We start from the raw sequence: 17,170 nt of genomic DNA, 5'->3' as shown, positions 1-17,170 counted from the left end.
CAAATTATTAGAGCAAGAAACTGAAGTAAGTACTGCTATTATGTCTAGGGAAAAACATTCAAAATCAAATAGATTTTCCCTTATGTTAATAATTAAGAAAATAATTAGGCAATAATAATTCACTAAATCAACACATTCAACTTCTTTATATTGAAATATATTGATATAAGAGATCCATTAAAGATGAAAGCTTTCTAGTAACAGTATATACAATTACATCATAATCTTCTGCTTCAGCTGTAATGTTATCATTTGCCTCCCTTTCCAGCATTAGTGAAAAAATTCAAACGAAATGACTATATCAACTATAAATCTAAGCATGTACAAAGCTATTTTAATCATCCATAAATTATTCCTTGGTATATTAATAAATACCTTAACCTCCCGAAGGTTCATGCATTCCTCCCAGGAATAAAACTTTCTTTTCATTCTAGAAGAGAAGAAAGGAACAAACAACACACTTATTCTCAGTAATAGATTAAACTTTGCTTTTAGAAAAATGCTTTCCTTCTGAACCTAATTAACAGGACTTAAAGTGGGTTTAAATTTCTACCCAGTATTATACTATCCCAAACTAGCATTTATTTTCAAATGGCAGTGCAATAATCAATCCTAAGTCACAACCTTTGCCAGTAGCAGTGGTGTGGTGCAGTCCAGAGAGGCCTGGACTACTGTCTTGCTCTATACTAACCAGCTTGGAAGGTTAGTATTGCCCTGGAAGGAACCTTGCCCTGGAAGGAACTTGCTCAGGCTTATTCTATCTAGACCAGAGCTATCCAGTAGAACTTTCTATATTGATGAAACTGTTCTGTGCTGTCCAGGATGGTAGCCACCAGACAAATGTGGCTACCGAGCACTTGGCATGTGGCTAGCACAATGTGGGAACTCAATTTTAATTTTAATTAAATTGAAATTTAAATACCACATATGGCTACTTGCTATCATACTAGACAGCAGAGCTCTAGACCCTCTAGTGCAGGAGTCAGCAAACTATGACCCATGGGCCAAAACCTCCCCACCATCTGTTTCTGTACGGCCCATGAGCTAAGAACGACATTTACCTTTTTAAACTGGGGGACAAGTCAAAAGAGGAATAATATTTCACCATACGAAAATTTTGTGAAATTCAAATTCCAGTTTCTATAAGTGAAATTTTATTGGAACACAACCGTACTCATTCATTTATATACTGCCTGTGGCTGCTTTCGAACTACAACAGCAGAACTGAGTAGTTGCAAGAGACCATATGGCCTGTGAAGCTTAAAATATTTACAGCCTGGCCCTTCATAGAGAAAGTTTGCCAACCCCTGGTCTAGAGCCTGAGTGGAGAAAAGAAAACTCCATGAGTTAATCAGAAATCCAGGTTTCAAGGTTATATTTTTCAGTGCATTTCAATCACATTGTCTCATTTGTCTTATAGCAGCCCTGTGAAACAGATAGGACAGCTGAGGAAACTGAGAAACAGAGAAGGTACACGACTTTCCCGAGGTCTCACTGCTGGCCAGTAACAAACTTCCCATCTCTCCAGCTCACTCTGTCCTTGCCACACTGTCTCCTGGTAGAGTGATCAAATCCTTTATTCATGCCCCAAATATTATTTAGCCCCTGCTATGTGGTACAGTAGGTGCTTTGTCAGGCAATGGAGAGACAATGATGAGAAAGACATCCCTCATGAAACTGACATCATGGCAGGAAGGTAGACAATAATTTTCTGTACCAAGTGCTGTGAAGAAAGGAAAAGAGCCTATAAAAGTGAACCTGAAGGGAGCAGTGGCTCAGCCAAATGATGCAGCAATTTGTAGGTTACATTAAACATTTGGGGCTTCATCCTAAAACAGACAGGAAGACATTGGAAGCTGTCTTAGTTTGGATTCCTCCAAAAGCAGGGCCTGGGCGAGAACTTGGGTGCAGGTAGTTTATTTGGCAGGTGATTCCAGGAAGCAAGGCAAGGAGCAGGAGACTGAGAAAAGAGAGGTAGGGAACCCAATAACGGGTGTATGAGTAAGTCAATAACAGGGTTGGCAACTGGCTCAGGCCTGCTGGGAACCTTTTAAGGAGCTGGACAGAATGCACCTTGGTCTCCCACATGCACTTGGGGAGGGGTGCTGGCATGGGCATAGAGCTGTGCACTACAACTGCACTGACATCAGGTGGGAGCAAGGGATATGTTCATGGAACACAAAGAACATTTGGTCAAGTAGTTTTAGATGATTGAAGTTGAATGTTTAAAATAATCCCTTTGGTCTGATATGAATAGGGGGAAAAAAAGCCAGGAGCCCTAGTGGCGGAGGACCTCATGGTGGAGGTGGCAAATGGTAATGGGTTGAATGGAGGTTAGCAGTGGGAATATACAGAAGTAGGTGGATCACATAAATATTATGTAGAATTGACAGGACTAGATGACTAAAGGTGAGGCATAATGGGGAGGGAAGGCAGGAGGACTCCCAGGTTTTGAGGGTATAGTGCCAATTATTGAAATAGGGAACACTGAAGAAGAAACAAATTTGGGGTAAGAGTGAGAAATTATGCTAAATATGAGTGTAGTTTTGGGCGTGGTGAGTTTGAAATGTCTGCCGGGCATCCAAATACAGATGCTGAAAAGGCAACTGGATAGAGATGGTTGTGGCAGTCTCCAATGTGGTTCCCAGAGACTCCCACCTCCTGCTACCCAGAGCCTTTTAGAACCCCTCTCCTTCAACAACTTGCTTCTAACCAACAGAATATAGCAATTTGACAAGGATGTCACTTCCGTGATTAATTTACAAAAGCAAGATATGACTTCCATCTTAGTGCAAGTCTCTTATTGCCTTCTTGACTCCCATGTCTTGATGCAGCAAATTGCCATGTTGTAAGCTGCTCTTTAGAGGCCCACATGGCAAGGAACTGAGGGCAGCCTCCCGCCAACAGCCAGCAGGGAACTGAGGCCCTCAGGCCAACAACCCATAGATCAACCCACAATCACAAAATGAGCTCAGAAGCGGATTCTTCCCCAGTCCAACCTTTGGATGAGACCCCAGCCTTGGCCAGCACCTTGACTAGAGCCTCATGAGAGATACTGAGGCAAAGAACTTAGCTCAGCTGTGTTCAGACTCCTGACCCAGAGAAACTGAGATAATAAATGTTTGTTGTTTTAAACAACCAAGTCTTGGAGTAAATTGTTACACAACAACAGATAACTAATACAGTGTGTCTAGACTCAGGTTGTGAAGGGCAAAGGGGGCAGAGGGAACAAGACAGCAGTCACCAGACCACCACATGCATGTAGATGGCCCAAACGAAGTCACTTAATTTCTTGGTTTCAGTTTCCTCTCATGTAAAATCATGTTTATTAACCTGCTTGTTACTACCTCACAATATGAGAAAACACTTTGATAACAAGTACTTTACTATGTGCAAAGTAGTAAATCTAAAGTGGAAATGTTTTGAATACCTCTAACATGAGTGTTACAGAATCAATAATCATCTAACCCACAGCAATCATTATCTAAGGTTCTTCTCCAGGCATCCCACCCACTCCCCTTTAGAACTGTTTCAAAGACGGGAAATGGTGAGGGTAGAGATAAAATTATCACAGGAGTGAAGGATCAAACTTACTTTTTAATAGCAATCAGCTCCCCAGACTCAATGCTTCTTCCCAGCAGCACAGAACCATAGGTTCCATCCCCGAGCTGCCTGATTGTTGTGTATCTATTCATGGTGTGCCTGCTCAGGCCAGACACTCATCTCACGGCCGAAGCGGTTCAGTCCTGCAGTGGTAGCAGTCCTCCCCAGAATGTAACCAGATTTTTCGATGGCAGCACCAGCACAAGGTATTCAATAGGACGTGACTATCTCCCAAATTCATATTTTCAAAAATCAGTCTTCTGCCTGCAGAGACAAATGAGAGACAAGGATAAATGCTAATATATACATTTTGAGTATATGTATTTTTGTAAGTCTAAATCTGTGTGTTATTGAACAGTCATACCCACATACTTGCATACCATTCATGACTACAACAGCAGAGCTGAATAGTTGTGTGATGCTGTATAGCCTGCAAAGCCCAAAGTACAGCAGGTTTTGGAACAATGTTGTTTCGTTATAATGTTGATGAGGGAAAAAAACTTGATTCCCAGCTGGGGCTGCTGTCCATGTGGAGCTTCCACATTCTCCCTGTGTCTGTGTGGGTTTTCTCCAGGTGCTCCAGTTTCCTTCCACATTCCAAAGAGGTGCACACTAGGTGAACTGGTATGTCTATACTGTCCCAGGCCTGAGTGAGTGTAGGGGGGTGTGTGTGAATGTGCCCTGCAGTTGGTGTCTGTCTAGGGTTGGTTCCCACTCTGGGCCCTAAGCTGCTGGGATAGGCTTAGGTTTACCACCCACAACTGTAAACTGGAATAAGCAGGTAATAATTACCTTACCTTTTTTTAAAAAATCTTTCTTAAATGTATTTATAACTTATATTTATTCCAATGTTTAATATTCAAAGTGTTTTAGTCTTTATTTAGAAGTTTGGTGATGTTTTTATGACCAGAAATATGCTGTAGGAACTTAACTCTTGTTTTTATCAATTAGCCTATGGCAAAATTGGTTTTATTATATGTTGTTTGGCATAAAGTTGCAGTTTCCAAAGAACCTACTGATAGGTTAAATGAGGACTTAGTGTATTGACTATGTTGCCCTTTACACAGTTCACCAACCCTTGGTCTAAATAATGCTCTTTTATAATTTCTTATACAACTAGAGATATTATGCTTGGAAAGTAAATTTGTCACTGACTCAGAAATGAATCAGCTCCAATTCAATGCTTTTCTGCTGACTAACCATTCTGGGCAAACACTGAGAGATAACTGTGGTCGATGAAAATTGTCAAGCTATGAAAATTTCTGCTAAATATACTGTGTTCTGTACACTTGAGCTACAATTAACAATGTAAACATACAAAAGCTAAGAAATGCTAAACTAAAGTTCTCCTGATAGAGAACTTATGTGTGCTCCATGAACTATGTGTGGCCAAGCATCAATGGTATTATTATCACTACTAGACATTCAGAAGCCAAACAAAGAACTAGGAATTCAAGGCCTATGTGCAGGGTGTGCTCCGTTTAAAGTCATTCAGTTTGTGTCTTAAAAATAACGTCACTGATTTTTCATTTATATAATTCAGTCTGCCTATAATAAAGAAACTGTAGTAATAATGTAAAGTGTCCTACAAAGTGTCCAGATCACAAAAGACAAGGACAGACTAAGGATTTGTCAGAGATTGGAGGCAATTAAGCAGACATGCCAACTAAATGCAATGTGGCATCCTTGACAGGACCCTGGAATAGAAAAGGACACTAGTGAAAAAGTTGGTAAGATCTGTTGTTAGTAGTATTGTGCCAATGCTAATTTCCTGGTTTTGATCAATGTTCTATGGTTATGTAAGCTATTAATATTAGGGAAAGTGGAGTGAAGGGTTTCTAGGAACTCTGTACTATTTTTGCAAGTTTTCTGTAAGTCTAAAATTAGTTCAAGATTAAAAATTTAAAAATAGGCCGGGCGCGGTGGCTCACGACTGTAATCCCAGCACTTTGGGAGGCTGAGGTCAGGAATTTGAGACCAGCCTGGCCAACATGGTGAAACCCCGTCTCTGCTAAAAACACAAAAATTAGCCGGGCGTGGTGGCATGTGCCTGCAGTCCCAACTACTCGGGAGGCTGGGGCAGGAGAATCGCTTGAACACAAGGAGGCACAGACTGCAGTAAGCCAAGATCACGCCACTGCACACCAGCCTGGGTAACAGAGTGAGACTCGCTCTCAAAAACAATTTTCTTAAATAAAATAAATAAATAAATAAATCCAGACTACGTTCTCCTGAAAGCTGTGTGTGAGCTTGAAAAATCTTAAGAAATATAAAGGTCCTGCCTGATTTCACCATGCTTTATCACAGAATCAAACAAGCTTACAGATCAAGCCCCACTCTACCCACCCTGCGCTCATTCCCTTTCCCCTAGAACCACTGGTTGGAGGGGCATTTTCCTTCTTGAAACTCTTCAGGATCAGACTCCCTACAACCTCCTTCAGCAGCTCTTTAGGGTGATGTATTCCATTGATGACTAATAAATATTTATAAAGTACATTCTGTGTGACAGATCCTATCTTTAAGCTCTGAGGATACAAAGACCAATAAAATATGGTCCCTTCTTTTAAAGAGCTTAGAGTCTCCTGGCAGGGGATGGGGTTTGGATGGGAAGGGGGAAGCAGATATGTACCAATCATGAATACAAACTAAGATATGTCCAGTATGCTTAGGGCACAAGATGTGGAGGGGAATTAAGGAGAAAGCCCTCTTGGTTTCCAGCTGGGTCAATTCCATCTGGGCTTAGGGGAGGGCAGAAAAAATCTTCATAAAAGATTGTCTTAAAAAAGAGAAAAGCAGGTGTTTTGTAGGGCAAATGGGATTCTAGTACTCCAAGAAGCAGAAACTAAGAGACAGGGGCTTGAAATTGGGGGGTGGGAAAGGGGGAGCTTGTAGAAAGAGCTGGCAGAGTTTTGTTTATGGAGGAACCCAGATGCCATTTTTTAAAATACAGGTTTTGACTGGAATCTGCACTGGAGCAGAAAATGCTATAAAGCAGGGGTCCCCAAACCCAGGGCTGTGAACCAGTCTGTGGCCTGTTAGGAGCTAGGTCACACAGCAGGAGGAGAGCAGTGGGTGAGGGAGCATTATTGCCTGAGCTCCGCCTCCTGTCAGATCAGCAGCGGCGGCATTAGATTCTCACAGAAGCACGAACCCTATTGTGAACTGCCCATGGAAGGGATCTAGGTTGCATGCTCCTTAGGACACTAATGCCTGATGATGTGAGGTGGAACAGTTTCATCCTGAAACCATGGACAGTATATCAGATAAAAATATTTATCAGTGTTAAAGTACTGTAGCTGGCTGGGCGCGGTGGCTCACGCCTGTAATCCCAGCACTTTGGGAGGCCAAGGTGGGTGGATCACGAGGTTAGGAGTTCGAGACCAGCCTGACCAACATGGTGAAACCCCATCTCTACTAAAAATACAAAAAGTAGCCAGGTGTGGTGGCGCATGCCTATAATCCCAGCTACTTGGGAGGCTGACACAGGAGAATTGCTTGAACCTGGGAGGCAGAGGTTGCAGTGAGTTGAGATCACACTACTACACTCCAGCTAGACAACAGAGCCAGACTAGGAAAAAAAAAAAAAAAAAGTAAAGTACTATAGCTGTAGTTACTGTCCTGTGATTCAGTAAGAACGTAGTTTCATTCTTGGGAAATACACTCTGAGGGGTTTACAGTTGAAGGATCATGATGTATGCAATTTATTCTCAAGTGGGTAGAACAAAATTTTTATGTGCATTGCAGGGAGAACAAATGGGGTAAAATGTTAACAACAGGTAAATCTGGGTAAAGGGTATGCTATGGACTGAATGATATCCCTCCTCCAAATTCACATGTTGAAGCCCTAACCTCCAATGTGATTGTATTTGGAGACAGATCTACGAAAAGGTAATTAGGCTACAGAGGTCATAGGATAGGGGTCTGATACAATAGGGCTAGTGTCTTGTACCTCTCCCCCACACCCCCTACCACGAGGACACAGGAAAAAGGCAGCCATCTAAAAGCCAGGAAGACAGCCCTCACCAGAAACCAAACCATTTGATCTTGGACTCTCCAGCCTCCAGAACCGTGAAAAAAATAAATTTCTGTTAAGATACTCAGTCTTTGATATTATGTTATATATGGTAGCCCAAGCAGACTAAGATAGGATGTATGGGTATTCTTTTAGTATTCTTGCAATTTATGTAAATTTAAAATTATTATAGATTAAAAATTTCAATTATCCCTAAAATGGTAGAAGGGAAATTTTTAAAAGATACAGGCATCTTAAATGTTTTATTTTAGATCAAAATATACAAATGCAAACTTATTTAATACAACTTGTTGAGAGGATAGAACACTATCATATACCATGGTTCCTTTACTTCATGATTACTGTATTATGGAATAGATTGGATTCAGGCTGTGCTTTAACCCAAAAAGTACATTTGGACCACAGCACAAGCAGTTTTGGCTCTGCATTTGTTTTCCCCTTTTTCTTCTTAATATTTATCTTCAACTGTTTTTTTCATATAGCATACACACAGTCCTAAACTTATGATGGTTTGACTTATGATATTTTGACTTCACAATGGCACCAAAGCTACATGCATTTAGTAGAAATCATATTTCGAGTGCCTATACAACTATTCTGTTTTTCACTTTCAGTGAAGTATTCAATATATCCATGAGCTATTCAATGCATTATTATAAAATGGGCTTTGTGTTAGATAATTTCGCCCAACTATAGGCCAATGTAAGTGTTCTGAACATGTTTAAGACAGGGGAGGCTTACAATGATGCTCAGTAGATTAGGTGAATTAAATGTATTTTTTTCCAATGATTTTTTAACTTACGATGTAACCCCACTCTCAGTTGAGACACATCTATGTATGAATTCTCTATCATTCATTATTTCACTTTCTAACAAATTAAGACTCCCAAACCCTTGTTGTATGTCATCTTCCTAAAAAAAAAAAAATCACTGGAAGCTTGATTTGTCAAAAAAATCAGCCAATTGATAAACAATGTTTTGTTTAAAGGAGGCTTTGCCCTAGAGACAATGGGAAGTCAACTCAAGTTTTGTAACTAGGGGCTAACATGATCAGATCTGCATTTTGTAATCCAGTTAGAATATTTTTCTTCATGTCCAATCAAAACTTGCATATTCTAATTTAAGCAAATTTCTTCATGCCTAGTTTTCTGTGGATATAAAGAAGCCATGTGATAAAAATGTCTATGCACATGAAATTAGTAATCAAGCATGTGTCTCTCAGCCTTCTCCTGCCTTAATTACACGACCTTTTCTCAGAGGAAGCATTTTCCACTCCTTTAATTACCTTTGGCATTCATCTCTGAATCCTCACACATTTCTCATTTCTCCATCTCCTTGATGAACTATAGTGACCAAAACTTAATAGTAACCTATATTACAGTAGCATGGGGGTTTCCCTCATGCTTTTTGCAATGGCATTATACTACTGATTTATGTCAGTCATTAATAATAAAGTCTTTTTTGGATAGTTAATGTCCCGTCATCATCCACTTAAATTGTACAATGGGAACAATGGTTTCCTAGATTATCACTGAGAAAGCTATTTATGAAAGAATTAAGAGCTTCAAGGAAATCCAGATAGATTGGATTCATTCAATGCATAGTCACCCCAACAATTCCTCCTTGTTATAGTCTGTGATATTATCAAGGAACAAAATCTACGTACTCTGGCAAGATATGACTCTCACCATACCATGCTGGTTACTTTCTAATTTCTTATGCTACTTCAGGTAATTACCTAACAACTATACAATGGATCAGACTAGTGTCTCTTCAAGCATTGATGGCAGATGGTATAATTTTATTTAAATTTTAATGAGATGCTAAGCATTATGCAAGGTTCTTGGGCACACTATGGATAAGGCTAGGTCTCTCCTTTAAATCACTCACAACTGACAAATACACAAAAAATGTAGAAACTGCTATGAGGATGCAGTAGACAGCAACCAACTTTTGGGAGGAGGAGAGAGATCTGATAATCCTTCAGAGAAGAGGTAGTATCAAGATATTAAAAAATGAAAAAGGTTTTCTTACGCAGAAAAGGAGAGAAAGAAATTATAAGTGGAGGAAACTGTAAAAATGTTGGTGAATACAAGAGCTTGGTGTGTTCACAAGAGTGCAGGCACAGCCTAGTGGTTCTCACCCTGGTTGAATACAGAATCACCTAGAGAACCTTTAACATTACTCATGCCTAGCCCCAGCCCCAAGAAGCAGGTCGGGATGGGGGCTGAGCTTTGAGAGTTCTGAAAGTTTTCCAGGTCTAATGTGCAACCAGGGATAAGTACAAGGCTAGGGTATAAAATCAATCCAATGGAGGGCAGTGGGGGAAATTGCAGGAAATAGCTAGAAAGTTAGGATGGGCCCAATTATGAACGTGTATGTGTGTCATGCAGGAGTTTTCTGTTTTTGCTTTTGTTTTGTTATTTTTTTTGAGACGAGGTCTCACTCTGTCACCCAGGCTGAAGTACAGTGGTGCAAAATCACAGCTCACTGCAGCCTCAACCTCCTAAGCCCAAGTAATCCTCCCACCTCAGCCTCCCAAGTAGCTGGGGGTACTTAGTGTACAATACGAGGCATTTTTTTTTTTTTTTTTTAAGAGATGAGGTCTCTTTTTTTTTTTTTTTTTTGCCCAGGTTGGTCTCGAACTTTTGGGCTCAAGCAATCCTCCCACTTTGGCTTCCCAAAGTGCTAGGATTATAGGCGTGAGTGCACCTGGCCTCACGCAGGAGTCTGATTTTTGTCCTACAGAAGCGAGTTCCTCAGAGTTTTTAAAGCAGAGAAACAGCATGAATGAAATTCCTCTGGAGACTACATAGATGTTAGCATACAGAGATCAGAGGCAGAGACTAATTAGGTTACTCCAGTAGCCCAGGTGAAATATGATGAAGGCCCGAACAAAGGCACTGGACTGGGTGAGTCTTAGATACAACAGGAGACTATGGGTTTGAGGTAGCGAATGTGTGTGCTTGTGTTATTTGGACAACGTACAGAGATATGGGTTCTGTTTTCTGGGGGCTGAATTTGAGGTATGTACCAAACCTCTCACTGGAGATGCTCAATAAGCAAATAGCTCTAAGGTTGTTTTATTTTTCCCCAAAGACAGAGTATTATTGGAGCTCTTATTGGGAACACAGCATTCAGACAAGGCTGATACACCGTATCACTCCAGGGTACTCCATTCACATAGAACACAATGTGAAAGGTGCCCACTGGAGTTGTTCAATAAGGCAGCCTGTGTTCAGAATAGGGAATGCAATAGTCCCATCACACCCTTGGTTTACTGCACCAGATGCTTCAAGATAAATATTGAAGAACATAGTGTGGCATCTAAATGAAAGTACAAGAAGGGTAGATGAAGAAACACCGGATGCTGGAAGCAAAGGAGACTTGGAAAGCCATGATAACTGTCCCAAGTGTACAAAGGGACATCAGAGAGAAGGGTTAGTTACACTAGATATGGATCCAGAGGACAGAACCATGACCACTCTTTGAGCTTTCTATTATTCACATTAGTGAATTTTCCCATACTGAAAAAAAGTGAATGGTATTAGCCAAACTAGCATTAGACAAGAAGCACCAGTCAGCTCATAGTCAAATCTAAGCATACCCTAGCAGGATGTGGTTAAATACACTTGAGAATGGTGTTGTTCATTTATTCATCCTTTTTGTGGTTGCCCAAATATGATGACTCATGTCATAATCTGAAAGTAAAGAACAAAAACCTACTGTTGCTCTGGGAAAACAGGGCGATGGACAATGCACTAGAAAAAAGAAGGGAGCCATGGCAGGCACCTTCGCTGCTCTACTCCACAGCAATGCTCCCCTTCTTGCTTAGTTTACAGGACCCTGATTTTACTCAGGATTCGACATACTCAGGCATGGCAGCCACCCCAGGGCATGAACTACGATAGATCTAAGCCAAGCAAAGGAATTCTACTTCCTTACTAAAATCTGTTTAGGAGTGGTGCCATGGCTCGGACTTATGAGAATGAAAGTGAAGTGAGCTGGTGAGGAAGGAGAAGAGCTTCTGAGAAGGAATCTACTCCCTAATAAAGACAGTTGACAAAGAAGCTGCATTGAACATGGCTGTGTAAAGTTGTGACATTAAGGGCTGAAGCAGAGACGACTACAAGACATCAACCCTAAAGATGAGAATCCCATCTGTGAAGGATGTATTCATAGAAAGAGGCTGAGTCCTTGATGACATCAGTGGGCTGCTGCTTGAACCCTGAAAATATATGCCTTTGGGTTTATTGTTTTGCAACCTAACTGAAGGTCTCTGTTGAAGAAGTCACTGTTAATCTATCCAGTACAGCTGAAGGCATTCCTGATACAGTGGGTTATGCTAACTTAGGTGACAAAATACAAAATTCTCTACAGGAGGTGACAGATAGACCTTTATGGTTAGCATAGTTTTGAAGACTGAAAGAGGTGTACAGCTGGAGACAAATTAGAAGTAACTGTCAGCCTGATGTTCATTTCCTTTCCATTATCTGCTTCCATTTTGAAAGAAAATATGACGCAATAAGATACAAACCTATTGTGGTAAAAGAATGTCCAAAAACAGCACTTGGTATCACTCCAGGTTGCTTGGACAACTAGCTAGCTGAAGCTGTGTGACCTTGTGGAAACCAGTCATGTGCCTGTAACATGGCAGGTGGGAAACATGAAAGGATTCCACTTTGCATGACAAGTGGGGCACAGCGTGGGGACCACTCTGCATGTCATCGATAGTGACATTTACTATAGACAGCCACAAAGCTTCAGTCAAAGACAACCAAGGCAAGCACAGAACTCTCAAGCTGAGTTCTTTTTTCTTTTTATGAGACAGGGTCTTGCTCTGTCTCCCAGATGAGTGCAGTGGTGTGATCATGGCTCACTGCAGCCTCATGGGCTCAGATAATCCTCCCACCTCAGCCTCCTAATTGGCTGGGACTACAGGTACACACCACCATGCCTGGTTAACTTTTGTATTTTTTGTAGAGACGGGGACTTGCTATGTTGCCCAGGTCGGTCTTGAACTCCTGAGTTCAAGCACTCTGCCCACCTTAGCCTCCCAAAGTGTTGGGGTTATAGGTGGGAGCCACTGTGCCCAGCCTCAGTCGGAGTTCTAACAGGAAAAAAGGTTTCAGCACTCTAATGACTATTTTTAGTGTATTAATATTAATACATCCTTCTTTGATACTTAATGGGAGACATCTACATCTACAGAGTCAGTGCTTCAAAGAAGCAGGCAAATATCAAAAATTTGATACTTGACATCACAATTCCAGCCTGAAATCTCTGAGTATATGACATTAGCATACAAAGATTTCACACTGTGTAGACCAGACACCACACACTGGCAGCATAATATTTTACCCATAAGTCACTCCATTGAGACCTCAGTCCATAAGTAGAAGGCTGTTTCTACTGTTGGATTCTTTATAATTTGTTAAAAAAGTCAACTATTGTCTTTTCTATGGTTGTGAGGTTTACTCGCATTTGTGTGTGTGTGTGTGTGTATCTATACATATATTCACATACATATAAATATAATATTCATATATTATAAGTATATTACATATAAATATATATGTAAATATGTGATATTTATTTTATAAAATTATATAGGCTGGGTGTGGTAGCTCACACCTGTAATCCTAGCACTTTGGGAGGCCCAGGTGAGCATACTGCTTATCTGGGAGTTCAAGACCAGCCTGGGCAACATGGCAAAACCCCATTTCTACAAAATACAAAAATTAGTTGGGCGTGATGGTGCATTCCTGTAGTCCTAGCTACTTATGGGGCTGAGGTGGGAGGATTGCTGGAGCCTGGGAGGTGGAGGTTGCAGTGGGCCTAGGTCACACCACTGTACTCCAGCCTGGGCAACAGAGCAAGAACGTCCCCCCCCCAAAAAAAAAAGGTTTTTTTTAATTTAAAAAAGCATATAAATAAACGTTTTTGATATACAGCAATATGTGAAATATGCTCAAGACACTAAAGTATCAACAAAGCATCACTCAAGTGAAAAATTAAGTATAAGGCCCTATGTTCAGTATTGAGATAGAAGATCCACAGAGCTGTGGGTGGCAGATCTGGCCTCTGGGGACTTCTCATGCAGTTGGAGAGGTGGGAAATACACAGATGACCAGGAGACATGGACACTGGGTTAAGTTCCTACGTGGAGTGGAGATGAGAGTGCTACTGGTGCACAAGGAAGGAGTCACTTTGTGGATCACTGGCTAGGAATCTCAAGGAAGGCTCTGGGCCACCAATTTCTAAACTACAGCTAATTTTTCTTGTTAAGGACATGTCACTTATCCATATTCCGATCCAGGTATAGATAACAAAAATTAATTTTTTTAAACTATACAAAGTTTTCCTTGTCAGTTATATTAATTTCCCACAGCTGCTCCAACAAATGTTCACAAAGTTGGTGGCTGAAAAGAGCAGAAACTTATTCTCTCAGGTTTCTAGAGGTCCGAAGTCCGAAACTAACATTCCTGCATTGAAGTAAAGGTGCTGGCACTTCCTTCAGAGGCTCTAGAGGGAATCCATTCTTTGTCTCTTCCAGCTTCTGGTGGTTGCAAGCACTCCTTGGCTTGTGACCACATCACTCCAATCTCTGCCTCTATGATCACATTTTCTTGTCTTCTGTTTTTAAATCTTCCTCTGTCTCTCGCTTATAAGGACTTGTGTTTTTCATTTAAGGCCACCAAGATACTGCAGGATAATCTCTCCATTTCCGATTCTTTGATTCAATCACATCTGCAAAGTCCATTGTGTCATATAAAGTAACACTCACAGGTTCCAAGGATTAGAACCTGGTATATTTGCAGGTTATTATTTAGCCTATCGCTCCCCAGCAAAACATCCCAAAGACTTTTACACAGTCATCTAAATTGCACAGCAGCGATTTTCATTCATTCAAAGCTGGGTGTTTTAGAAATGAAATCAGAAATCTGTGCTTACTTACCCAGTGAACAAGGACATTCCATTTTAAAATATAGAATGTACTCATCTCTTTGATTTTACTTTAAGATCCAGAATTCATGTGCAGAATGTGCAGGTTTGTTACATAGCTATACGTGTGCCATGGAGGTTTGCTGCACCTATTAACCCGTCCTCTAAGTTCCCTCCCCTTGCTCCCCTACCCCACAACAGGCCCTGGTGTGTGCTGTTCCCCTACCTGTGTCCATGTATTCTCATTGTTCAACTCCTGCTTACGAGTGAGAACATGCAGTGTTTGGCTTTCTGTTCCTGTGTTAGTTTGCTGAGGATGATGGCTTCCAGCTTCATCCATGTCCCTGCAGAGGACATGATCTCATATCTTTTTATGGCAGCAAAGTATTCCATGGTGTGTATGTACCACATTTTCTTTATCGAAGTGTACTACTCTTTAACTTTGCACAGTGAACAAGACTTGACAATTCTAGCGTGAAATCTCTGAGTATACGACATTAGCATATGGAGATTCCATGCTGTGTGGACCAGAGATGGCACACTGGCACTCGGGGGGCTGAATCCCAGATTTAAAAATAAGGAATTTCGGCCTGGCACAGTGGCTCACACCTGTAATCCCAACACTCTGGGAGGCCAAAGGTGGCAGATCACTAGGTCAGGAGTTCGAGACCAGCCTGGCCAAAATGGTGAAACCCTGTCTCTACTAAAAACACAAAAATTAGCCGAGCATGGTGGTGTGCACCTGTAATCCTAGCTACTCGCAAGGCTGAGGCAGGAGAATTGCTTGAACCAGGGAGGCAGAGGTTGCAGTGAGCCAAGATCACGCCACTGCGCTCCACCCTGGGACAGAGTGAGACTCCGTCTCAAAAGAAAAAATGGAATGTCCTATATAAATCCCGATCTGGAGCCACCTGGGGTCCTTAGCCCTTCATGGTAATAAGAAATGGAAGAAATGTCCCCACCTCTTCAGGCTGGGTGTGTGCTCTGCAGCTCACCACAGTCCCCATTTTTTCCTTGTTGTCACTTGCCATTTTTTTTTTTAAAGCTGTCCTTTTTTGTGTGTCCCTTCGTAGCCACTTGTTTTACTGGATGAAAAATATTTCTCTGTTCCTATGCCTATATCAAAAGTGACAAAGTAAAAGCCTGAAGAACAAAAAAAAACCTTATGCTTAAAGAAAAATTGGAAGGGAACAAAAATTGTTCTTTTTGAGAAGAGAAGAACAATTTCTTACTGTTTGACAAGCACACACCCAGCTTCCTTGAGTCTTTTATTTTCCTCCTCTGCCCTGACAGCATTTAAATTCAGCTTCTGGTACAGACAGTTAACACTGCTTGAGAAATGAATGGAATGTAGCAGCCTGTCCATTACCTTGAGAATTAGCATGTATTTCTAACTTGCAGTATTTCTAAATTCTACTTTGACTCTAAGAATTCACTTGGATAAATCATTAACTATAACGAATCTACACTTAGCACCCTAATATATGAAATATGCCCAAAACATAGTAATTTTAGTAGTATGTACACAGTACTATTATAAGTGCTTATGCATATATTATTAGTATATTTAACCCTCGTAACTCTACCAGGTAGGTACTATTACTATTATCCCTATTTTACAGAGAAGGAAACTGAGACACAAGTTACATGTCTAGGTTATACGACTAATATGGCAGAAATGAGACAGGAACCCAGGCTGACTGTACCAAACTTAAGGAAAAGGTTTCAAAAGATCATGAAATCTTTGGAGGATCTGAAAATGAGAGGAACAAAAGTAGTACTTTGTATCTCAAAGCCCAAATATGGAAACCAGTGATATGGCTATGCTCTTGTTGGCTTCATTCCGCAATTAAACATCAGCGAATCCACTGGAGCCATCAGCAGCACCAACAGGCCCACGGTGGAGGCAAAGTGAGGGACTGGTCCCAGTTTCCACTCAGCACTGACCTGCTGTGCCTCGGGGCATCTCTTGGTCCTTGGGTTTACTTTCGGTGGAATCAGGGCATTGGACTTGCTCTAAGGTGGTTTCTTCCTCTAAAGCTGCGTGATTCTGTGACTCTGTATCAGGAATCGAGCTAGTATTTGTCTAAGAAAAAAACGGATAAATATTTCTGCTTTTCGCATCACATGAACAAAGGTTAGCGGAGAAGACAGTACCACTGAAGGATCCCGTATGCTATACACCTTTCTTTCAAGAGACGCACAAGCACCCCAGTGCCTCAGCCAGGCCCCAGTGAACATTAAACATCAATTCCTTCTCTTCCGAGATCACACATCACATCTTCTAAGCCTCCTGCCCCAACCCACACATATAGACCCAGAGAATGGCCCCTCTCCCTTGATGCCATAGTGCCTTGTCCTCACCTCACTGCCGGCCCCTTCCCCGTGACAGTGACCTGCAGGTGCACCCTCTGCTTCATCCTCGACACTCTCCAAGATTCCTTTATCTTCGTGTTCTCACTCCACTGGCAGTAGCAAGTCCTCAAAGATTGTTTGAAGGGCCCAAATCTGAGTTTTAGTCTTTGCTATTTATTTTCTGTACCACCTTGGCTTAGTACCTCAAAATTCTCAGTGCTTCTATTTTGTCAT

At 41.3% G+C, this 17,170-nt stretch overlaps 1 protein-coding gene across 2 annotated transcripts in view; it reads right to left on the bottom strand.

Moving 5' to 3' along the window:
* Window positions 1–17,170, bottom strand: part of ICK (intestinal cell (MAK-like) kinase) — a 64,301-nt gene that overhangs the window by 39,473 nt on the left and 7,658 nt on the right. For both annotated transcript variants that reach the window (XM_011981298.1, XM_011981299.1), the window contains 2 exons: window positions 3,595–3,867; window positions 376–430 (listed from right to left, as the gene is read on the bottom strand). In XM_011981298.1, the coding sequence (XP_011836688.1) occupies window positions 376–430; window positions 3,595–3,695 (156 nt within the window). In that variant the 5' untranslated portion in view covers window positions 3,696–3,867. The remainder of the gene's footprint in view (window positions 1–375; window positions 431–3,594; window positions 3,868–17,170) is intronic.

This window comes from Mandrillus leucophaeus, unplaced genomic scaffold, assembly GCF_000951045.1.
Source record: "Mandrillus leucophaeus isolate KB7577 unplaced genomic scaffold, Mleu.le_1.0 Scaffold223, whole genome shotgun sequence".
In the NCBI taxonomy this organism is placed as follows: domain Eukaryota; kingdom Metazoa; phylum Chordata; class Mammalia; order Primates; family Cercopithecidae; genus Mandrillus; species Mandrillus leucophaeus.
The sequence above is the reverse complement of the archived record's forward strand: the minus strand, read 5'-3'. Positions and strand labels throughout refer to the sequence as shown.